Source organism: Hyperoodon ampullatus, assembly GCF_949752795.1.
Source record: "Hyperoodon ampullatus genome assembly, chromosome: 20".
Lineage (NCBI taxonomy): Eukaryota > Metazoa > Chordata > Mammalia > Artiodactyla > Ziphiidae > Hyperoodon > Hyperoodon ampullatus.
In genome coordinates this window covers 27425192-27451490 of record NC_136933.1, presented here as the reverse complement: position 1 = coordinate 27451490, position 26299 = coordinate 27425192, and the positions used below count along the sequence as shown (strand labels likewise).

The window sequence follows — 26299 nt, the reverse complement described above, 5'->3', positions numbered from 1 at the left end:
GTGAACAATTGCCAGTGACGCTAACACAATGGAGTTTATTCTTTGTGCCCAAATAAGTAACCACTTCATTATGCAATTGAAGCATTTACCCTTCTGGAGACTGTTCTGATATTTGTACCAAATCAGTATGCTGTTATATCCGGATATTTTTCCTTGTTAGTCCAGTTTATTTCTGTCTTTTCTAGAAGGTTTATTAAAGGGTCATTTCTCAGTTATGTCTCCCAGTCAGTGTCCCCGTAGATACTAATGGAAATATGGGGGGAAAGGGCTCCTTATTCAAGTATGTTTAGGTCGAGCCGTCCGCCCTCTCTGTGTACACTTAGGATTCCAGCCTTCCTTCTCCATGCCTCCTATGACACTACTTTTTGAATGCCAACTTTCTGTGAATTCACATAGCTTCCTGGTCATTCTATTCAAAAGATGAGAATCTGGACAACTTAGTGCCTTTACAGATGTGGTTTCCTCTTCATTCAAAACCCTTCTTCAGGGACTTCCCTGGTGGCCTAGTGGATAAGACTCCACGCTCCCAATGCAGGGGGCCCAAGTTTGATCCCTGGTCAGGGAACTAGATCCCACATGCGTGCTGCAACTAAGAGTTCACATGCCACAACTAAGGAGCCTGCCTGCCACAACTAAGACTCCACACAACCAAATAAATCAATAAAATGTAAAAAAAAACAAACCCTTTTTCATTCCTCACCAGGCAGAACTGCATCCAGATCAAGCACTGTCTGCTGCTCGCAGTCTTCTCCCTCTTCCTTAAGCAGAATTTTTTTCCTCCTACCTTCCCATAATACTATTTATATACCAAAACTGTGTATCTTCCAACATTATTTTTCCATATTTGTCTCCTTCATTGTACAGTGAAGATCTATTCATGTGTCTTCTCCTGGGTAAGCTGGGAAATGAGTGTAGCTGCACAGAAAGAAGGTACTAGGTTTAAGGTGGGGCAGGACATTTTGGTGCAAAGATGAGGAGGATTCAAATCATGGACTGAGAAGGTGGGACCCTGAGCTAGGAGGAGAGAAGGGGTAACCCTTCAAGGAGGAAGAGGGCTTCCACTGTGTAAGTAGGAGGAGGCAAGGCTTGGTGAGCGGGCTCACAGGGGGAGGCCGCGGTGGCTCTGGTCTGGAAGCGAGCCTGGCTGGTGGGTGGAGAGGGACCGGGAAGAGGTGCTGTGGAAATAGAATGTGGAGCGCCTCTGAGGAGCTGGTGCCGGAGGTGCCACACCAGGCGCTGTGGTCATTGTGAGGTCATGAGAGTGGTTTTTATTCTGTGGATTGCTGGGTCACATTCTTAAAATGGGCCCTGGAACACGTATCTGTGTGCTGATGGGAATGAGACTGGAGAGTTGATGAAGAAAAATAGAGTAAGTTCTAAGAACAAATCTTTGAGTCAGGGAACTTGGAATCCTGAGGGCAGTACATTTTTCTTCTGCTGGATGACTAACTGGAAACGTATGCTGTGCAAATACACACTGTGTAATAGCCCGTAAGTGACAATTGACACAGGAGGACCTTTATATGACCTTGTGTGGGAGGATGGAACTAATCCACACCTCTAATCTCACGGTGTTGGATCAGGCTTCCTATTTCAGTAGGTATTTTTCAGAGGACATCAGTCGAAATATGAAATAAAAATACACACAAAGAACCATACAATTACAGTGTTTTTCTCTATAATACAATAGATCTAGCATAAATAATATCAAACTGTTCTCTTATTTGGCAAGAGTTTTCAAATGCTTTTAAAGAAATGACAGCAAAGATGTGATTCGAGTTGAGAGTATACAGTCTATTAGGAGGAGAATGACTTCTGTCAGATGGAGATAAAGTTCCCTGGATTGTGACAGCTTTATTTTACTGTTTCCTAGAAAGTCTACCATTATGTTTTGGTATGACCAATAAATATTTGTTGAGTTGAATTAAATGATATTACCTTTTTTTTTTCCTTGCTGGGTCATACTAAAAATAGGTCAAATTAATGAATATATCTCCAGAGTGGTGAGAGTAGTTTGAATATGTTAGGGATCCAGAATAGATTTTTTACCTAAATGAAAAACAGGATAAAGACAATGTAGAAAGCGTGGAGCTCAGATGTTGACCAATAGTTGGGTGAGATGAGGGAAAAACTGGAGCAGAGATTTCCTCTTCATACAGGGTTGGGATGCTGGTGGTGAAACTTGTGGATGATGGGAATAGAAAAGATGGATTAAAATTGAGAAATATTGGGGGAAATGATGGTTTGGATTTAATATGTTCCTTGAGAATACAGAATCCACACTTTAGAGTCAGAACTTGAAAGACAGTAGTTGGAAATCAGAAAGCGAAGGCCATATCTTTTCAGATGGACTAGCACAGTTTCCCCACCACCATAGGAAAAACTTTTGTCTCCCACTCACTGCAATAATGCTCATCCTTTAATTGACGCTTTAACCTCTCTGAAGCTCTTTCCACCATTCAACCCCCTAATGGTGGCCCACTGTTTGATCCTGTTTGACTAAACATTGGGCACATTACACGCTGAGAACACAGCAAGAAGGATCAACAACACACTGAATGATGGCCCATGAGACCCATGACAACCAGAGTGCAGTTGTACCCATATAGAGAGATTTGAAAGAGTTGGTACTAAAGAATGAGACAAATGCAAAATGCTGTTATTAGTACTGTTATTTTGGACATTTAATCCCCAAATGCAGCAATACAACAGACATTATTCTTTTTTTTCTTTTTAACTAAATTTAGCACTTTCTTCCTGGGTAGTTTACAGAAATTTCTAGCAGGATCCAGAATATTTTTCATTATGCATCAATAAAACATGGTTTATAAATTGAAAAATAGACAGGAAAAGGTTTTTCTATTCCATACTGAGGTGTATTTTAGGGGTGAAATTGGTTATGATAAGCTTTCCACCCTGTGAAAAAACCCTGTGATACTGCTTTTAGTTTGTTCTGCATTGGGTCTTGTTTATCCAAAGCACCTTTAAGAGGGCAGCAACTAATTTTAGCAACTAGGCATATCACTAAAATAATTTCATACTGTTAAAGTGACAGTTTTGAGTGGATCATGTTATTATAATGTTATACATTTATTTTTAAAAATACTATATTCCATTTGTCATGAGAAAACTCATAGTACAAAGGAAAACAATCCATATGACAGTTATAGCAGAGCCTGGGGGGGAATATATATATATATGTTTATTTTTTAAATAATAGCACCTTTTTATTCTTGCTAAATAATTTTTGAGTATTTACCCGGGTTCCCACAAGTGTACTCTGTCTCTTCATGTCTCAGAATATGACCTCGAGCCTTGTGACGATCCTGGCGTCCCTGCCTTCAGCAGGAGAATCGGTTTTCACTTCGGAGTTGGAGACTCTCTGACGTTTTCGTGCTTCCCAGGTTATCGCTTAGAAGGCGCAACCAAGCTCACGTGCCTGGGCGGGGGCCGTCGTGTATGGAGCGCATCTCTGCCAAGGTGTGTGGGTAGGTGGTCACGTGCTTTCATTTCATTCCCCCGGGGGGCAGGGCGTGGTGCGGTCAGCGTGCAGGGCCCTGCCAGGCAAGGGAGGGCAGGAGGCCGGCAACTGGGCAGGCGCTCCGCTCCCCAGGGAGGCAGAGGAGGGGCCTCTCTGGGCTGTGGTTACCTCATCGGTGAAGCCAGCCCCTTTCAGCCCCAAGATGCCCTGGCTGAAGAGGAGTGAAACTGAAGCATGTGTCAAGCATATTTATGGAGAAGAAAACACACACACACACACACACACACACACACACACACACACACACACACACACACACACACACACACACACACACACACACACACACACACACACACACACACACACACACACACACACACACACACACACACACACACACACACATAAAAGCTAGAAGCCATGCTGTATTAACACATCCTTTGACGATTCTGTTGCTTAAAAGCAGTGGTATCACCTGGTATAATGATGGGGACAATTTAAAATACTCGTTTTGTTGTTTTCTTACACTTTAACTCTGATTAGATGATCGTGCATACTCTCGCAAAGTGGGCGTTGCAGACATTTTAATGCTGAATTAGCTTTTTCACAGTGTTCTTGAAGAATTTAAGAGGTCATTCCAGAGAGTAATAGGAATCTTTATTTAGGTACTTGAAACTAGGCACTGTGCTAAGACGGAATTAAGAAGCCCATTCAGTGGGGTGTATTTACTGTTAATCTGAACCTGTGCCGCTGTAGGGAGTCCTCAGAGAATTATGGTGGCTCAGTTTAACTATGGAATCTTGGCTTCAGGTCTAGAGGGTCTGGTCATCAGCCCCAGAGGCAATATCTGCTGTCACTTGGCCACGTTGCTCAGCATGTAAAGGGCGTACAAGCTGTCCTTTAAAGTCACAGAAACTGGCTAATGTAGCATTATGACGTTTGTCTAGTGATGAACCATGGACCCCCTTAATTGTGAGCCTTCTGAGTCCTTGAGGCACCTGTGATCTTACCAGCTGATAAACTAGAGGCAGGTGGGGAAGTTGTGAAAATAAGATTTCATAACCCATAAAAATGCTAAGTTGTTAACTTAGTAAACCGGATTTTTCCAATGCACAGAATCTCTTCAATTATTTAGGAATATTATGTGGTTCAAAAGTTAATATACTGTCTTTTTTTGTGTTCCAGTGTACCATAGATAGTAGGATAGTGAGGACTTCATTATAAAAAAATTAGACAAGTGAACATGAATCAAATCATCTTTATCTCTTGCCAGGCACATATCTGATCTTTCTATGATGTGGTTTTCTCCTAAAACAGTAGTTCTCAATTTTTTTTTTAGTTATGATTTTTATTTGAGATTTGGATGCTAATTTTGAACACTATCTCAAGAAAAAAAGATAAAGTATTTTCTAGATGATCCTAGATGTTCCCAGAGTTGCCTAGAATCCATATGCCCCAAATTGGAAATTACTGAGCAGGATAGTTTAAAATCTGGGGGAAAAAACTCCCAACTCAATGAAGTCAAAGCCTTAATCCACATATGTAACATTGTCTATCGATTATAATATTCCATTTGCATTATTCTATTATTTTATCTAGATTCATTGTCTTTACACTCTTAGTCTTGTTATTTGGGGTTTTACACTGTTGCCTAAAGTATAAAATGAGGAGTAACTGGGGTTGAAATAATAGTTAATGTTTACTGAGCACTGATTATAGACCAGCACTGCTCTGAGCTCTCTCCATGTGTTATCTTATTTAGTCCCCCAGACACCTCTATGAAGTAAGCACTATTGTCAGTTCCATTCTATAGATGGGAACACTGAGGCACAAAGAACTTAAGACCTTTGCCCAACCAGCACACAGCCAGCAAGATTCCAACACAGGGCACCTAAAACCAGGCCTTTCAGCCCTGCATTGCACTGAGAGAATGGCCTGGCGGGGCCATTCTGTATTTCACCTCTTGTATTTCACCTCTTGTATTTTACCTGCTGCTTCCTGACTTTCCTTCCAGCCCGTCTGGACACAAGAGACCTTTAAATAAACATGTTAGTAAGGCACTAAAATCCACCAGGTGACCCACGTGACACCTGGGAGTTCTCATTTCTCCCTTTCTCTCGTTCTCCACGTCGAATTAGTTGCTAGTTCTGAAGATTCTGCCTCTCCCCAGCTCTCCAGGGAGGCTTCCCGCCCATCCTCTCCGCCCAGCCTTGCGAAGGCTCTCAGCTTCACATCCCAAAGATGCTCCCCACCTCCAGGACAGCCACCAACCACTGTTGCCGCAGCCCCCCGAGTGATCTGTCCAAATTCAGAACCTCACAAATCCATCCCCCTTAACAGAACCCGTGAATCAGCTCCCATAATGTGCAGAACAAACCCTCCACTCGCCGGGGACACAGTCCCCTTATTCACTGGCCAGACTCTCCGACGTCTCGCCCAGCTGCCTCATGTACTTGGGCTCGCACACACCAAGGCTGCACAGGACCTGAAATTGCCCTGGTTCTCTCTTATGCTCAAGCCCCTCCCTACACTGCTCCCTCACTTGCAACGTGCACCCCCTTTTCTGCCAGGCTGACTTCCTCATTTTGGAACTCACCTCCCATGTAAACTCTTTCTACCTGCTTACCCACCGGCTGGAGAGGGACCCTCCAGGATAACCACTGTACTCCAGTAAACTTGTCTTCCTATTTCTGTCTCTCCCATTAGGCTGACCTTTCCTTACAGTGGAGGCTGCTTTAGCCCTAAATCCAGCTCTGTGCCTTATTCAATACATGTTTGTCAAACAAATAAACATTATTTCTCTCAGAAGCTCCTATCTTGATCTCAAAGTTTGAGTCATTAGCACGCTGTGTCTGTCGTTCTTCCTGTAAAATCATAGAAATAAGAATAACCTATCCCTAGACAAAAGTTGCAAATCCAATCCAAAGATCACAGGTGACCCTGGAGGAGTGCCAAGTGGATTATGAGAATGCTCCTTTACCTTTTTCTAATAAACATCTGGTGGTAAATAGAAGTTCTAGTGAACACCTGGGCTGAGAAGTGGCCCTGGGAGATGAGGGGCATTGCAAAGCCTCGGTAGTATTTAGGGGGGTAAGTTCTTCAGCAACAGAATTGGAATCCAGATTAGCATGATGAGTAGGCAGATTGAGAGAGTATAGATTTTCATCTACTGTGTTACTATCAAATAGTAAATTAATATCCCAATAAAATATTTATTGATATTGAATATTTATTATTGCTTACAAATAATATGGTTAGTGCTATGGATGTGGACTTCCAGCTTCCAGAGCTGTGAGAAATAATTTTTTTTTTTTTTTTGCGGTACGCGGGCCTCTCACTGTTGTGGCCTCTCCCGCCGCGGAGCACAGGCTCCGGATGCGCAGGCTCAGCGGCCATGGCTCACGGGCCCAGCTGCTCTGCGGCATGTGGGATCTTCCCGGACCGGGGCACGAACCCGTGTCTGTTGCATCGGCAGGCAGACTCTCAACCACTGCGCCACCAGGGAAGCCCTAAATGTTATTCTTTAAGCCTCTTGTCTGTGTTCTGTTACATCACCCAGAGCTGCTAAGACCACCTCATGGGTTGATGCTTTTGTACAGAAGAATTAACTGAAAAATCAATTGACTCCTTTCTATTTTGTTCATTTAATTTTAATAAGTTTAGTTCCATTACAAAACTCTCAATGACAATTCAATTTTAATTACAGTTTCAGGAGGTTCTTTATAAAAAAGCAAATGATTCATTTTAAGGGAAATTATATTCATTCATCTTAAAATCACTTTAAATGGATTACGGGAAGAACTGAAAATTGATCCATTTAATTGCTCTAGGAATGGAGATTTGCAATGGATGTCTGAAATCAAGTTCAAAGAATTTCTGAAATTCTGATGATTTACATTTTGTAATTTTCTGAGCACCTGCTTTTTACCATTTGTTGTATTTCACTTAGTTATCTCCTGTGGGACAGCGTCTCAGGCTTTAGTGCACCTTCCTCAGTCTTCTTGACACGTTTCAATTCTTGCATTTGGAAATGTGTTGCATTCGTCTTTGTGCAATAGTTGATTTAATTCGAAATAAATTTAAGTCATTGGCCTGCCTCAGAAACAGGATCCCAATGCAGGCATTCCTGTTCCATGGCAGGACATTTTGTGAGACATTGAATTAAGACATTCAGAAGGTGTGTTTCCCACAACAGCCTCATGCTCCTACTCTTTTGGAGTCATGCATCCATACGTGTTCCTCGTGGATTACTTAACATCTATAAATGTAATTAATTATCACTATTATATTTTGACAAACATAATGTGGTTATTACCAGACCATCTGGAGTTCAGATCACAGCTCCACCAATGCCCCCCTCCATGTGATCTTGAGCAAGTTAATTATTAACCTAACACTGTCTCAGTTTCCTCATCTGTAAAATGGATTTAGTGTTGATACTGACCTCATGGAATTGTTATATTTATTCAATGATATAATAGTTATAAAAATGCACTCTGTGCAAGTGACAAATAGACCAAAAGAAAAACAGATGGCTATACCCAGCTGGCCAAAGTGTTAGTACATTTTATAGGCTCTACAATTACTTATTTGATCTTCCAGTGTGTTCCTCTGGACTGGGAATTCTAGAATTTGTTGACATGTCCATTTTCACACTACAACACTCTTTGCGTTTTCCTTTAGAGTGTTTAGGATTCACTGTTTTCTTTTAGTGCATCTCCTCTTTTCCAAACAGATGCTTATCAGGACACCTCTGTGCTCCAGACTCTCCAGGGACCCTGGTTCAGTGACACCCATACACCCACTGCCATCTGGTTCAGTCTCTCTTTACAGCCAGATCCCCTAAGTCCTCCCAAATGTTCCCCTGCTTTGTCACGTCTGTATGGCCACCTGAACACCCACGTGTCTCACACCTGAGACTTCGCCATGTGCCATAGCTCCAGGTCCCTGACCCGCATTTCTCACCAGACCTTTGATGTTGCCAGCCTGCTATGGAACTGAGTGAGAATGAACCAAGACCCTCAAGACCAAATGGCTGATCATGTTCAGCCTGTAAAAGGTCATATTTTCTTATTGGGATTCACATAAAATCAGAAAACAACTCCAGCAACAGCCACCCGTGTTCATCGGAATAGCGTCAAACACAAATAATTGCCTAAAACCGAGGAAAGTAACAATTTTAAAAAATAAAAGGAATTACATGATGATCTACATGAAAATCTTTGAAGAATATAAAGTGATACAGATATAAATCAAACAGTAATAATGCATATTATATGGCTATATTAAATAAAACACTATAGTAAAATAGGCTTTTTTAATTGATGTACCAAGTTTGTATACTCTACAAGCAATTTCATATTCTTGGAGAAAAATTTGAATTAACACTATCTTTTAAGTCCTGTACTGTACCCTCTAGAATAATGAATTCTGACCTTCCACTTTTAAGTGCACGTGCCATATATGTTTAGGTTCACTCACAGATGTATCATGAGTAAATTAATTGTTATTGCTTATTCACTTAGGAACTTTACTTGCATCTCAGGTTATGAGAACTAGTTGCCCTGACGCTAGTGGAGGTTTTGTGTTCAAGAGACGAGTATAAAGTGAGCGGAGACGTGCCGGCAAGGCGGCTGGCCCTCTTCCGCGTCTTTCTACCAGTTACAGCAACGGCCTTGCTCCTCTGCCAAGAATTACTGGTTACGACCGGCCAGTTAATCTCCCACACTCATTACTTCGATGTAGTGTAGACTTGCACTTAATCAGCACCACTTATTATATACCTGCTTTAGAAAAAAACCCCAGAATCCAAATCTTCACAAAAAGACATGTAAAATTACATCTTTAGATTTGATAAATTTTTTCTCCCCGACTACCCAAATGCTAAAGCCTTCTTTCTAGTCCTGCCTTTTTGTTGCATTATGAGAAATAAATGGTTATGTCCTAAATGCTTATGTGAAAACAAATATAACCTCAGTTAATTGGTAACTTAACTTTTATCCTATCTGGATAAAATCCTTAAAAGTATACTCTCTTCTACAACAAAATTTTGCTCTGCTAGTTTCGTTACCAATAATTATGAAGAACATTATGAACTTTTAACTATAAAGTATATCCATCATTAATTACGATTTTTTAAAAGTCCACAATTCTTTTCCTAAGCTAAGCACTTAGAGGTTATATCAAATCAATAATGAGTCTGTACTAGTGGGGTGACCTTGGGAAAAATGACTTTTGAGCTAGTCTGTGCTTCAGTTTCCTTATCTGTGAAACGGGGTTTATTACCTCATCACATAAGGTTATTGTGAGGGTTAAATGGTTTAATGTAACTGAAGAACTTAGAAAAGTGTGTGACATATACCATTTACACATCAGCCTTATTGTGATAGACTGAGTCTACATTTAAAAAAGGACACTCCTGGGCTTCCCTGGTGGCGCAGTGGTTGAGAGTCCGCCTGCCAATGCGGGGGACACGGGTTCGTGCCCCGGTCTGGGAAGATCCCACATGCCACGGAGCGGCTGGGCCCGTGAGCCATGGCCGCTGAGCCTGCGCGTCCGGAGCCTGTGCTTTGCAACGGGAGAGGCCACAACAGTGAGAGGCCCGCGTACAGCACAAAAAAAAAAAAAAAAAAAAACAAAAAAGGACACTCCTGAGCCTGGAAAATTCTCTGTGTGGCAAATCTGTCAAGGAGAAGAAGGGAATAGAAACAAAGTGGTGTGAAGACCCAAAGAAAGGAATTCCAGCCATAAGAAGAACAAGAGAACACACCTGCCGGACGTAGGAGCAGAGCCTCCAGACAACAGAGAGAGAGATGCAGGCTCCCCTGCCTCGGGGAGGGGAAAGCACGTCCTTCCCAGGGTCGCAGGGCTGGAGCCCATCGGAGTGGGTCTCCTTGGCTTTGCCCTCCTCATGGGACAGCCCCCTGGAGACACACACGGACTTCTTGCAGGCAGTTTTCACAGTTACCCCAGAGTGGCAAAGCTCTCATGCCACATTTTGGGTTCAAGGTGTGTGGACTCAGCACTGTGTTGAGCTAATTACCCCGGGTGTCCTTCAACCCTCCCTCCGGCCTCTTGACCTCATTCAGTCAAGAAAGAAGACCACTCATCTCCTGATGGCCAGAGGGGGGCCCAGGGCCCTCATCATCCCTTTTACCTCCTGCCCACCTCAAAGGATGTTTGACGCAAGGCTGCCCACACTTCACAGTGGATGTCCAGTGAACACAGTGCACGATGGACCCCATGCAGTCATATATGCAGTGAACCCAAACCCACACAACCAGTTACAGTCGCCATAAAAAGTATTCCTTCCAAAGTATCCCTTAGACTAAAAATGGTCTAGTTGCTACTCTATCAGTATTTATTACGTCTTCCATTGCAAGAGATGTTTTTTCAAACTTACAAAGTAATAGATAAAAGGACGTAAATTTGATTTTTGAATGATTTCCTTTATTGATCACTGTCCAATTCAATTCTAAATAAAAATTCCTAGTGCTTGTGATAGTTTCCATATTCTGGTTATCAGAATTCTGTGAGTTTCTTCTCTTACTCTCTTTATGTCCAATATCTTAAACGAGTTTGAACCCCTTGCTGTTTGATCCACAGAGCAGCCAAAGGGAGACCTTCTGCTTTGCTGTTCCAGTGTTCTTTTCACTTATTTTGGCTTTTATGTTAAAATCACCATTTCTTCAGGAAAGAAAAATGGTAAAGGAATATGCAACAAAGCCCATGAATGATTACCATTTCTCAAGGAGATTACTTGCCCAAAATGCTTGTTGAATTTAAGAGATGAAGCCATACATCGTCAGTCTCAGAATTGCTGAGAATCACCAGATTCTTGACATGAAAGGACATCCACGTCCCAGCCTGGGCAAAAATGAAAGTCCGAACACAGCCTGAGAGACACACCACTTGCCTTTCTCACCATAAAAATGTTTCTTAAAAAGTATTAAAATTACACAAATATATGAATGTATAATAATAGTAACTATAGCTATAATTTTAAAGTTATTATTGTAAAATCCCATTGCCACGTTTTGGGGTCACCACTTCCCTGTGCTTCTTTCTCAACACTGTTTCCCATGAAACCCTCCTTCAGGTCCTTATGGGGAAAGACCAGGGGCAGGTAAGCCAAGTTCCCCTGTGTTTCTCTCCCTGATTTTCTCCCCGACCCTTCTATGTGGGGACCTCATGAGATTCAAGGGCACAAGTCGTCATGAGCTGATGCTGAATCTCTAGCTTATTCCTTCCATCCATCAGGCCAGGGAAGGCTCGTGGTGCCGCTGATTTCAGTGGTTGTCAGAGAAGACGGGGATGTCAGGGACTTGGAATTACGAAAACGGGCGTGCACAGGACATCTGCCAAAGTTGTGTGATGCCTCAAGCAGCCCCCTTAGACTGAACCCTGTCCCCCTTTCTCTCACCCCCGTTACATGTAGGCATTTTACTGATTTTCAGTTTCTAAGTTGATCTTTATTCCTCACACTCAGACGTACTTTGTTGAAATTTTAAAAATCACTGTGCTTTTCACATAATGTGGCCAATAAGTTATTTCATGCAGAATTGCATGGAGCACTCTTGTCACACAGACATACACACAGAGATGCACACGCATATGCATACACAGATGCACACACATCATACATATGCAAACACACACATACACAGAGCAATTTTATTATTTTATGATTGTTTTGGACAAATAGAATTTTAGGAGTTAGCCTAACTGTCTCACTTTCATAGGTGAGGAAACAGGTGCTGAGAGTTTAGGTGACTTTCTCCAAGTTGGCAGAAAATGGAGAGCTATATTTATTTTCATTTTTACTCTGATTAAAGTTCTTTATGCAAATTTGGGTGTAGAAGTGAATTGCCCTCTCCTTTCATCAAGGGGAGAAGAATGTATTTTCTGCCGCCGAAAGGGCTTCCATCCCAAGACAGGCACATGGGCTCAGTGCTGTGAGACAGCAGCAGGGGACTCAGTGGTTTGGTCCACGGTTAGAATCCCCTTTAAATGCGTCCAGGCTGAGGCCACAGAATACCAACGTGGGAAAACTGCATGGACATAACTGTCGAGTCAGCACATTGGAATTGGCGGGGATGCTTCATGAAGCAGAGATGGGGTGCAGAGAGGTGACTGCCAGTGATGCAGCCGGAGTGCTCGGGCATACCTGTTTTATTCTAGAATTCTGTGTAAGTTAGGAGTAAGGTGCATTCTATTAAGAGAAATAAGAAAATCTTGAAAATGGGATGAGTTGGGGGTATCTTTCCTGTCCAGTGGATAAAACAGTAGAAGGAAGTCACTAATCTATAAAAACAATATGGTGCTAGCAGATACACATTGAGAGAAAAGAGGGCTGTCATGATTTAAAAGTTTTTATTTATTAAAGTCAGTAATTCCAGTTTTGAATCCTCTTTCTTTTTTAAATGTCCTATTTATTTTAGCTGAATGTGGAGCAAGTGTCAAAGGAAATGAAGGAACATTACTGTCTCCAAATTTCCCATCAAATTATGATAATAACCATGAGTGTATCTATAAAATTGAAACAGAAGCTGGCAAGGGGATCCATCTCAGAGCACGAAGCTTCCAGCTGTTTGAAGGAGATATTCTAAAGGTAAAAATAATCTGTTTTAATAGGACTCCATCTTTCCTTCTCAAGGAATAAATATAATGTTGATCCATCTATCTACATAGATACATACATATATTAACGTATCTTTATATATACACATATTTTCCCAATTTGTTTATCCAGCTGGTTTGAGAAGGTGGCCTATAGTATCATGTGTATGTGGACTCTGAAATACCTAAGTCTATAATCCTGGATCTAAAATTTATTAGTTGTGTATTTTAGGGATATTATTTAACATTTTTAAGCCTTATTTTTCTTATATGTAAAAACATGCAATGGTACCTACCTTTTTGTTATGTTCTGAGGGTTGAATAATATAGATACATATTTCTAGCATTGTTCCTAGCACATACTAATAATTGTAAAAAAAACTTGCAGGATCCCCAGACCAACCCTTTCTACAGTCACTCTTGATTTGTAAATGTGATCATGACAGAGCATCCTTCAGAGCTAGAAGGATTTTGATGTGAGGGTAAACTCAAGCCCTGCCACTGTTGCTGGACCACAAAGCAGGGTTGATGTGGAGAAGCCAAGCCAGGATGAGGCAGAATCTCACTCAGCCAGTCTGAGCTGTGTTCACAGGACTCCGAGGTGTGCTAGGCGTGGGACCAGCATCAAGGGTCAGTGCAGTAGATGACTCAAAGCATCAGAGCCTCGGGGAAGTGCTCCAGGTGGAGCACACCACTCACGTTCCAGATGGACTCCAGGGAAACAGGCAGGGGGACGGGTTCAAGGGGCACCCAGGCCTTGCCTTGAGCTCCAGCTGCAAATGCCCCCAAACTTCTAAGACGTCTGAAATAGTTTCCACCTCTCCTGTGACTATTTCAGGAACCTGGGGACCTCCCTGGCTCTAGGGGCTGAGTAGTTGGCACTTGTAGCCCGAGCCTCAAGGCCTTGGAAGAGAGTGGCTCTGAGCAATAAAGACCAACACTGGCCGTCATCCAGCCCGTCCACCTGCTCATTCCACTGGGAAGTAAGCGACTTGTCCAGGCCACACGGCTTGTTTATGGCAAGAGAGGGACACATCTCATCCCATTTCTAAAGTTCTAGGGTTTTTCAGTCATATGTACATCTACATGGACACACACAATGCTCCATCTCAGACGCAGTAGATTTGACTCACTTGAAGCTGTGAGCATTAAGAAGCTATGCAAAGAGCCTGCTAAGAGGGGAAACCTAGTGCCCTCCAGGTGTGTCCTCTGTTTGCACAGTGGATAAAGTGGGGTCGCTGGTAGGTTCCGTTATGTGCACAGGTCAACAGAAGCTTCCAGACTCAAGTGCTCATCACTTCCTCCAAGTCCACCTTTGACTATGCTTCAAGGTCATAATTTAGGAGAGAGGTTTTATTCTAGTTGTTCTTTCATTGTAATAGTCTTTCGAAAGCTCATGCTGGCAGTATGAGTCGCTGTAATTAAGAAGTGATTTTCAGGTATGAAACTAGTACATCCTCACTGATCTGAAAAAAGTTAAATTTGCATCAAAGAACTGTTTTCTGAATTCTTTGATAACCTCAAATTTAGACGTCAGTAAGCCTTTAAGGCAAACTTTTCAGGAACAATTAACCATACTTTGGTGCAGGCGAGTGATTAGAGACACTGGATTAAATATACACTGATTCATATTACTGGAACGGAAAGAAGCACATCATTTTCATTTGTGATTGCATGCTGTTTAAACTTGTTGATTATAACAAAAAGTCAAAAAAACATCTTGCTTACCACCTTTAATTGCAGAGAAACTGTCAATCATCTGAAAAACCTAGATGCTGTGCAGACATACCTTTTATTGAATATGCTAATAAATATCAAAAAGTTAAAAACATTTCAAGTGGGACTACCTTGAATTTTGAGCATAAATGCTGCTTACGTCTCCCCGCACACGTAGTGTGATCCATTAACAAAGACCAGAGTTTATGTGCACACCCTCCCCTGCATAAACGTGATGCTTGCTTGTTTCATGTGGAAACACTGTGTAAGAGAAATACAGCTCTAAGGAGAGTGTCATGATAGGGATACGTAATGGAAAGCGAGGTTAGTTCTGGAAACAGAGTCCTCGGGTGTAGCTCCTGTAAAAGTGGGGATGATCTCCCCAGTCCTTTCAGCGTTGTCATTCCAGGATTCCTTGTAATGTTTTCTAATCTGTGCTTATCTGCTCCCTTGGCTATTCCACTCGGAGCATATGGCATTTATTATGTGCCAGGCTCCAAGGAGGGTCTGTAGTGCAAATAGTTATAGCCTTGTATTAACATATGGCCCAAGGAACCTTTTCCTAATGACTGAAAGGGACACTTTGATCCCAGCTGCTTGTAGATGAGGATATACAACTAGGAGGTTTTGTGCTGAACTAAAATCGCTTGTTACTCATTTAATTGGAAGTAAACATCAAGTCTTTTGCCTTCCAGTACTATCTGGGTTGTCATTTGTGATACATGAGAAGCATGAATCCAGATTTTCACCTTGCGAGAGCTGACAACATAATATCCCCACTACTCCGTTACTTTTTTGTTCAGAGATTTCTACTGTCAAGCCCAGTGCTAACTGCTGGTGATGCAGATAAATAAGACAGAATTACTCTTCCAGAGATGCTTAATAATTCAGTGTGGCAATGGTTCATTTTCAGTGGTCTAGCTATGAGGATCCTGGAGCTAGATGCTGTCCATGTAAGCTATTAAATCTCGGAGCAGCACTCAGACAAGCTAAGACCAGTGGAGGTGACAGTGGAAGATGCTTCAGAGCTTTGAGGACAGAGCCTAAGTGTGTGTTTATTTCCTTTAATGCCCCCTCATCTCCATGGATTTCTATGAATCACAGAGAATTACATAACATGTGGAGTAACCTAAGACCTTGCTGGGGAGTCCTGGACACTTTATTTTTGAGCCAGCATGCTCTGGATTTTAAAACTCTTTATAATCTGGGTGCCAGAAACCTCACTATCAAATGAATCTATGTTAAGCCAAACAATGATTTTTCCTACACTAGCTTGTTGCCAGCTTCCATGAAAAGTTATAGGGTATTTGATTTTCCTATTCAAGCATATGAATATTTAATTAAAATGAAATCAAATAATGATCCATAAAATTAATTCTTCTAAGTGTGTTTTCTCCATTTAGGAGTATGTGAATTTGTAAGTCTTTCAGGCAGCATTCATGGTTTACATATGCATTAGAGAAGAGCAGGAGAAGAAAAGTAAGAATTAATCTGTGTGAGAAGGAAAAGAAGTGAGAGAAGTAGGCAGATATGGGGGAGGCTACCAGGGACTTTAATATACTTTATTTAGATAAGGTATTTTTTATCGAAAAGAACTGGATGTTCTCCAGTATGATGTGATACATTTTCATTCTTTCTTCTAAAAAGCTCTTATCCATACCAGCAGTTCCTTGCCATGAACCATTGCAGTGGTTTCAAGAGGCAAATGGATGAACCTTTCCCATGAAGCATTATAGTCTTGACCACTTAGCAGGAGTGTGAGGGGCTCAAAACTAAATTCTCTAGAACGTGAACACTGTTTGTTCTGGCGTTAGGAACGTGTACTGTGGGACGCCTCCCAATGCCCATGCCTTAAAACTGCCTGACGCAGTCTCCACTGGGGGAATGTGATTGGCAACCCTGCACTCCCAGTGTGGACCTGGGAAGTCATCACTTCGTGTCCCTTACCCCTGATGTCTGCTCAGAACCAAGCCCTGTCCACTTGCCTTCCAAATGTTCGGGGTATCCACCCAGGCTGTACAACCACCTGGGAAGATGGAGTCAGTCACAAAATGCTTCAGAGCAAGATGACCTCTGTCTCTGATACCGGACATGACAGGATTCCTTTGCTACAGCAAATTCAAAACTAAAGTCACCGCAGGCTCAGGGGCTACAAAATGTGACAAGGTTTCAGCACCTCGACTTGTAACACATTTGGATGGAGGAGGAGACATTCACACTCAACTATGACATATCCTTCCAACCTTTGTAAGTGGATTGTGAGGGAAGGAAAAATGGTGGACCATGCAACCTGGAAATGCAAATACATGATGATTTCATTTTAAATAAACACAGAGAGAATGTTCAGCTTGATGCAGATAAAATGATCTGGGCACAAATGGAATCTTTTGTCTTTAATGTTAACGGTAAAGATAAAACTTAAAGAAAAAAGGTTGTTTGCCAGTGTCTTCCATCCACTCAGCTTTCTATAAATTGTGTCACTTTTTAAAGTACTGTATAAAATTGTATCTTTGAAAATTTGGATTTCTTGTTAAAATTGCTAACATACAAACAGAATTAAGTGATAAGGGGACTCGTGCTGTGAATTCTCCTCAGGTCTACGATGGAAGAGATAGTTCATCACGTCCGCTGGGGGTCTTCACTAAAAATGAGCTGACGGGGCTCATCCTGAACAGCACCTCCAACCACCTGTGGCTGGAGTTCAACTCCAATGGGTCTGACACTGGCCAGGGTTTTCAGCTCACCTATACTAGTAAGTGCCATACGACTTAATCATTTCATTTTACTTTTATTTTCTCAGGATACATCTGTTACTTTGCTGATATGATACATTTTAAATATCGATTTTTTTTTTCCTGGCCCCCCTCCTGTGTTTTGGATTGCTGTTTAATTCTATGCACTGTTGAGCAGGCAGTACATTTAGACACATTATCAGAAGTAAGAGTTTGAAACATATTTATTTAGAAGTATTAAAAAAAAAAAAAAAAAAAAAAAAAAAAAAAAAAAAGAAGTATTAGTATTTTCATAACATGACTCTACCTGAAAAGAAAATATTATGACATTTAAGAGACATTAGGCTTGGGCTTCCCTGGTGTCACAGCGGTTGAGAGTCTGCCTGCCGATGCAGGGGACGCAGGTTCGTGCCCCGGTCCGGGAGGATCCCACATGCCGCGGAGCAGCTAGGCCTGTGCGCCATGGCCGCTGAGCCTGTGCGTCGGAGCCTGTGCTCTGCAACGGGAGAGACCACAACAGTGAGAGGCCCGTGTACCGCAAAAAAAAAAAAAAAAGCTTGACTTAAAGAGATATTAGGGTTAAAATTATTGTGTGTGTGATTTAATGCACATTGACAAAAATTCATAGACAATATATGAAAGATTTAAAATGAATGATATAATTAATAGTAATAGTCTTTGAATGCCTGCAACACATCAATATTTTTCTATTATATCTATCTATCTATACCTACACATATTAGATTCCATACATTATGTAATATAGATTACGTGTGTATAAAATATAATAATTTATACATATAGATACACACATGCACACATATAGGTGTGTGTGTGTATATATACCCTATGTTGTAAGTGCTTTCTTATCACAACTCATTTCCTCCTGAGAAAACTAAACACAAGTAATTGGAGTGTGTGTCCAGGACACCAGGTGTCTGAGTCAGTGGAACCAGGATTCGGTCTGTAGCTCACAGTTTTAAGCCATGTTCTTAGTGCCCCCCCCATTAATATAATTAATATAAATCAATATGGAAAATGCCTTTTGTTTAAAAAAAAAGATGAATATGAAGAAGACAGAGGAGGGTAAAACAAAGGAGGAGAAGGAATTGTTCTTTCACAAAGAGAAGTTGGATGTGTGATAATTGTCATTTTCAACATTTTTAGTTCCAGAAAAATAAAGTAAAAAATATAGTTATTTGGTATAGATTATTAATTAAAATTAAGTAATAAATTAGCTAAAATGCTTAAAATATACAAGACAGTCCAATCCTTCACCAACCCGATGATTAAAAATCTTTGTGATACCAAATACCATGACATAAGAAATTAAAAATTTCGAATTTTTGAGCATGAAAGTCTATTAGTGATTATTATCAAGACTGATTCCTTTATTTGACAGATAAGCAAATGAAGGCCTGAAAAATACAATAACTATCCCAGAAATAAAGCTAACCCAGGTGCCTTAAAGGAGGATTAATTGCCTCAAATCCCCCTTGGTAGGTGAAATTACAGTTGAAGAATTATAATCCTTTTGACAAAAATAGAATTATAGTCCCATGAACAGGATGAGAAAACCCACATTTCACTTTCATGAAAATAACCATTTAAAAGACTCCATGAATTGAAAGCATACTAATTATATCATGTGCAAATAAATTACTAGCAGTTATATTACAAAATAAATTTATAATTGCAACTTTTGTTTACGAGAATTCTACTTTTCAGAATTTCATGCTCAAAAAAGTTTCAGAGAGTTCTTGTCAAACCAGTTTGCTTTGATTACAGATAAAATGTAAACCGCCATGATCTCTTTTTTCTTCTACTGTGGGTTTTCCATCAAATGCTCATCAATTTTTGATTTATTACTCGGATGTGTCACCACACACCTCCCAGTTTTTATACTGGTCTTACAGCCTTAGAGGAACATGGGCACATGAGAAGGAAGACAATGTGAAAGCTCTGGGCGCCTTTCTGAGTTTCCTGTAATGCACACCTGGGTCCCCCTCCCTTGTCGCTTTGGCCTATCTGACAAATCGTGCTTCTTCCAATGGCTTGTAAGCAAAGAGCTAAAACCTTGGCCCGAGAGCTGTCCTCTCTCCTCTGTGCATCTTCATGACCTCATCCTCAGGGCCGCCCAAGTGTGGAGGTTGCTAAGCTCACAGCTACTTCATAGGAAAGGTATCATGTTAGACTTCTACGTTATGTTACAGTACTTTTTCAACCTTAGTTACCGCATCCTGTTTTCCCTCTGACGATTTCCAAGGAGAGTAATTCTTGATTTATGAGCACTCATTCCTATCCTCTCATGGTTGTGCAAAAGACATCCAGAAGCAAATTCAAGCCTGCTGGAATTTATAGTCACTTTATTTATTTATCAGTGAGATGGGGGTTACAGGACTGTTTCCAGAATTCTTACATCCCCTTTATTTTCCAAATGGCAGTGAAGAAAGTCCATATGCCCTAAAAATGTGATGGGATTGAAATTAGAGGTTGTAACTTCCTCTGTGTATCATGCCCACCTTCCCTCATCAAGAAGAGTTGCTTCTACATATATACAATGGAATATTGCTCAGCCATAAAAAGAAACAAAATTGAGTTATTTGTAGTGAGGTGGATTGGACCTAGAGTCTGTCATACAGAGTGAAGTAAGTCAGAAAGAGGAAAACAAATACCGTATGCTAACCCATATATATGGAATCTAAAAAAAAAAAAAAAAAGTGGCCTGAAGAACCTAGGGGCAGGACAGGAATAAAGACGCAGATGTAGAGAATAGACTTGAGGACACGGGGAGGGGGAAGGGTAAGCTGGGACAAAGTGAGAGAGTGGCATGGACATATATACACTACCAAATGGAAAACAGATAGCTAGTGGGAAGTAGCTGCATAGCACAGGGAGATCAGCTCAGTGCTTTGTGATGACCTAGAGGGGTGGGATAGGGAGGGTGGGAGGGAGACTGAAGAGGGAGGAGATATGGGGATATATGTATACGTAGAGCTGACTCACTTTGTTACACAGCAGAAACTAACACAACACTGTAAAGCAATTATACTCCAATAAAGATGTTAAAAAAAAAAAAAGAAGAGTTGCTTCCATGTGCTATTCTCAGCCCCTACTAGACAGCATGTGACGGTTGTCACTGTTTCTCCATGGCACCCTCCAGACTGAGGACCTTTGCTGCTCCTCCCATTTCTCTGAGTAACTTTGAGAAACCTTGAAGCTGTGGATCTGTTTATGGGCACTTTCCAATTATATGGATTTTATTTTTATAACATAGCAGCACAGACTTTCTAAAAGTAATGTTGGTGACGGTTTCCATTTATTTAGCTCTTAGTATAGTCAATTTGATGGGAGTAACTATCTTTTCTGCCTGTTTTTCCTCTTTCCTCCACCTACAATAACACAGATGCTACCCAGGTGCAAGTCTTGTTTCCAGGGTTGTCCTGGAGCTGGAACACACTGCCAGATGGGAAAAGATATTTGTAATATAGCACTGATGGTGCTGATGGCTATAATCAAACTATTATTGACTTCACATTAAATTCTTAGGTTTAAACACTCAGTAATTAAGTTTAAGAAATCCCAAGCTCCCACAATGTGGTTGAATACCTGAATCAAATCTTCATCTCTAAAAGATGGTTTGGAAATAATGAATGGCTGTAAAATGTTTTCAGCCAATTATTAAAGCTTAAGACTATTTGAAGGCACTTTCAACTATTTTCAGAAGACTTTTGTAATTGCCTCTTGCTCGTTAATTGCATTACTGAAGGAAACATTCATACTTAAATGTTTCAAATCCGTAATTAATCTACACACAAGTGGATTAGAAAAAGTCAACAGAGTAAATATATAGCTTAATAAACATCTTGAAGTTTTTCAAATGAGTACAAATCATATTTGTATATCCTTTAATATTTAGAGCATACTACCCAATACCTTCTAATTTCACCATCTTGGCAATTCTGGGTCTCGGTAAATAGCTCCTTTTACTCTTCTTCGTAAGTTAGAAACTCAGCCTCCAAATCTGTAAGTGGTTTACTGAGGCTTTTACCTATGGGGTGTTATAGCTGGGAGCCAATCCAGGTCTTCTAAACAAGGGCCAGAACTGTTGATGACCTTATTTTCTAATATTTTAGATCCCACTTTGATGAGTTCCATATTTATTGACTGATATTTATATATGTAAAGGCACTGGCAAGGAAGAAAAGCCAGGCATCTTTGGGACAAGTAGGAATAAATATATTAGTAAACATTTATTAAGCAACTGCTGATTTCTGAGTAGTACGTTAGAGCAACATACAATAGGAAAAGTTTACCTCCATTGGAAAACACTGCTTTTTACTACAGATTTGTCCATTTTCATAACAGATGATAGTTTACTGAGCCTACAATTATGTCAAGTGGAAGCATAATCCATAAGCTCTTTTAGATCAGGGACAATGGGTGTTCATTTTTTATTCCCCTCTGTACCTCGCACAGATGTCTGATCTAAAATATTAAAAGCTTAGATTGGATCATTGTTATTCAAGCTGTATTCCATGGAGCACTAAGATTCTGCAGAGCTGTCTCAGGCCAATAAGAGTTTCACCTTATTTAACATAAGCCTTTCTTTTCTTTCTTTTTTTTTTTTGTTATCCCAGTGATTGTAAAGCTCTTAAATATCAGGAAAAATCATATTGACAATGTATTGCTATGTCTTCTAAATAATTCAGCAAATATTTTTACAGAAAAGTAGTTCTGGAAATTAAAAAAAAATTCCCTGTTGAATTCAGAATTCTTTAAAAAATATATTGACCCCTTTAGAGTCCCACAGGGATGTTCCCAGAATAGTCACTCTTCAGAAACAGTTTCCCACAGGACTTTCTGGTTGTGACTCTCACTGATTAAGTAGAGAGGAGCAAGCAAAACATCAGTCACACTTGAACAAATATTCTTGCTGTTTGGGGGTGTCGTAAAAGAACTGTATTTTAGACCACCTTCTCTGGGCCATCTTGGTGTGTCTGTTTCTTGATTGATCAATGACTGTACCGTGTATTATTTGTATACTGAATGTTTAGCACTATATTGAAACAGAGAAGGCAGAAGCCACGGTTCCCGTTCACAGATAAATGACTTAGGATAGTCACGTGCAGCACTTGTGAAACACTGGTCCGTGGAAATGTGGCTGCACCTTCATGTTCTCAAGTATGGGATGGCTCAGCAGGGGGTGCCATAGAAATCAGTTCAGGGCCCAAACTGATATGTGTCACCGTAATGTATCCATCTCCTGATGTACTACGTTGATGCAAAGATGAAAACCTTTTGATTTTGACCCTTAATGTATTGCTGTATTTGACCCCTAATACATTTCATTTTTATATGAGTTTGCTCTTTTTCTCCAAAGAAACTGTAGTTCCTCGATGATGGTATGTGATCCTAGTACCCCAAGAGTTAGAAATATATATGACACATATTATATATATTTATTTATTTGTGATGATGGCAAATATAATTTTCCAGAGCAATGAGAGATCATTGAAAGCTGGAATCACCCTAGAGGCCTCCAGAATTTTCTTTCCTTCCTGCTAGATGCCCTTTGACTCATCCCTTAAGATTGCAGTTAAATGCCAGTTTCTGTATAAAGGCTGTTCTGCTCCAGATTTCTGGAGCAGAATCACCTGCCTCTCCCACGCTCCCTACCCCATGCATTTTGTCTCTAATCTTTTGTTTTTACCAACAGAAGGGGTGAGGTTTTCAAGAGGAGGAATCTTAACTTGATCACTTTTGTATCACCTCCATAGTCACTTAACAAATGATAATTGAGTTGACCTAGATTTGCATGGAAGGAGGCAGATTTGAGTAAAGATGTGAAGAGTAGAATATGATCTTGGAACTCATGAGATAATGAATATGAAAGTCTGAATAGAGTGGAAGATGCATGATGAGGAGAAAAAGGAAGACAAAGGAGCTGCGGGAACCTGATTATGGAAGCCACTGAAAGCTGATCAGGGGTATTGGTCAACATTAAAGCAGAGCCATTAATAATATTGGAGGAATGAAATTACTGCAAGTGTGGGATTGAAAGAAGAGGATGATAACAGCCCCAAACAGCTCTGTGTGTGCTCTTGCCACCCACGAGTGACCTGAGAGTAAAGGAGAAAAGCTACTTGCTGACTTTTACACATAATGGGACGGAGCAGAAATATGGACTTATTTTTACTTATAAATGGAGTGGTCAGATTGATATACTATATGTCTTTTAAAAACAAAAAGAAAAAGGAGGGATGCCTTGGGAGGGTGGTGTGGGGTAGTCAGTAGTCACAGAAGAACAGACAGATGGACCTTAAAAATGGAAGTTCTTTGGTAACCCCTCAAGATGTATTTGGCACAGAAGACTAAGCAAGTAGATGCTGGAGTCTTATCCCCCTGGGAAACCAGTGCTGTGGTGGAAGTGGATTAATTAGGCTGCCCTCCCTTCAGGTCCACTGGCTTTATTTAACTAAAGTCCCTTGCTCTGATTCTGTGGTTATCAGGCAATATTCTCAGTGTGACTGGGGTGTCAGTGTGGCTCTCCCAGTAGGAAGACAGTGACTTATTTGTGTTGACATAGGGATTCCAGTACATGGACTGACTCCATTTATTGTTTTCAATTAGGGAATTGGAATTCTGGCGTTGTGCTTAAGTCACTAGAGTCCCCCATGAGATGAATCTCTTTTGGGTACAGAACCAGGTGTCTGATCCTACAAAGTCATCCTTCAGGAGGCAGCCTGCTAGCTTTCCTGGGGTGACTTAACCCCCCTGGCTGTTGCAAGCCTCATTTTTCTGTTTCAGACTTTTATAATATAGACTGTAGAGTGGGGAACCCACGGTCAGGGACATCTCTAAAACGCTGAAGAAAAAGAAGTTTGAGGGGATAGACGAGGAAGAACATTTCAAAGAACTACTAAGAGGCTGGAGGTGAGCATGCAGACCTGAAGGGCTGAGCCGCCACAGGTCCATATGGCCCCTTTGTGCGTATTATTGTTTACAAAGGAGGGGAAGTGCTTATCCTGGAAAGTCAGAGTCTCAGGGCACGCCCTCCGCAGCTGCACTAGGCAGCTCTGCGAACAGCAAAGCACACAGCCTGGAGTCCAGAGACCTGCCCAGCGCCTGGGCTGCATAATTTGCAGATGATGGTGTTCTGTTTGGGGACAGGAAAACAAGGACTTCGCTTTCCCCGCAGCCAAATGTCTCATGGCTGGTTAATTTCCATTCTTCAGTCTCTTGAAATGGTCACCCTGCACCCAACCCTGAATTATCTAAGATAAGCACCCTAGACTAGAGAAACCTCCAAGTCCCCTACAACTGGAATCTGGGAGAAAAGAATGTGTCCATTTCCCAAGATGGCCCCTCATTTCCAGCCTCAGGGATCCCCGCCCCCCGTTCACACTGTTTTCTCCAGCTGATAAGGGGCGGAGGTGGGTGATGTGGCCCTGACTGATTCGGAACTACCCACAGCGTATTCTGGGAAGCGGAAGTAAGAGCCCAGAGCCACAGTTATGCAGCTGTCATTGCGATTTTATTAACATGCTGATAGAGTTAAAATGACACCAGCATTAAACACGCCATTATAAATGAGTGAACGACTCTGGGTAGGAATATATCCTCAAGGCCAATAATGAAATACTAAGCACTGTCACCTTCGCGCTTCAAAACAAGTCACAAATATTACAAGCATGAAGTATACACGGGCAGGGTGAGCCATCAATTACGGGAAAACAGAGCTGCTGATGGTAAAGAATAGAGTTAAGTCAGAAGCTGAAATTTGAAGACCTTGAAATCATGGCTTGATAAGAGCTAGTTATCTACGGGCTTGGTTGACATCCTCAGTGGGTGGATGTAATTTTGGGGGTGTCCCTCCTCCTGCCCATCCCCACCCAGTTACATCAGGAGTCACCATATTTCTTTGGGGTTTTTTTCCCCAGCTTTACTGAAATATAAATGGCACATAATAAGTTTTAGGTGAGCAGCGTGTTGATCTGCTGCATGTATAAATTGTGAAATGATTACCGTAAGGTTTGTTTAATGCCACCATCGCCTCACATAATTACTTTTTTGTGTGTGTGGTGAGATCTGCCTGTTTCTGATAGAGATTCTTCTGATACCTTTACCTCCCCGACTATGAAGGAGATTTAAGTGCACAATGATATGTTCATTTCATAACTGCTTTTTTTTTTTGACAACTAGATTTTGGAAATTCTGTACAAGCTAAGTGGCAGTTATAAAAGGAAGTTCTTGAATCCAGGTTTATAAATAGCAAAGACATACACAAATTTCTCAGAAAGTCGTGGTTGTAATATGTGCAAGCATTGCTGTTTATCTAATAAAATCTACCATGTTATTCCAAGAATAGCATTTATCACATTTTCAGTCTTTATGTTCTAGAAAGTCATGTCAAAACAATGTTTGGTTCAATGAGTAGTTTTAAAACTTATTTATAGTCGTGCTGCAAATCAGGGGAAAGTATGGAATAGGGTCCAGAAAATAACCGGCTTGCACGTGAGTCCACACAACAGATTTTTATTTCACTTCAATGAAGATGAAAATTGTGGCAAACATATCTTGCTGCTCTGGTGTCTGCTTGTGTGATACTAGAGTATTAATGTGTAATTTGTAAATAAAGGTTTATGGAGCAAGAAATTGTTCTTAAATTCAGCAGATAAAACTGCTGGGAAAATGTGATTAGTATTATTTGTTTTTCCACATTTAACTAGTAGGTAATTTTATAAAA

General features: G+C 41.0%; 1 protein-coding gene across 1 annotated transcript in view; it reads left to right on the top strand.

Moving 5' to 3' along the window:
- CSMD1 (CUB and Sushi multiple domains 1) overlaps positions 1-26299 on the top strand; it is a gene marked incomplete at its 3' end in the record, with an annotated part of 1679169 nt that overhangs the window by 1374684 nt on the left and 278186 nt on the right. The window contains exons 28-30 of the mRNA XM_079726547.1: positions 3300-3488; positions 12925-13094; positions 17414-17570. Coding sequence (XP_079582673.1) covers positions 3300-3488; positions 12925-13094; positions 17414-17570 — 516 coding nt within the window. The remainder of the gene's footprint in view (positions 1-3299; positions 3489-12924; positions 13095-17413; positions 17571-26299) is intronic.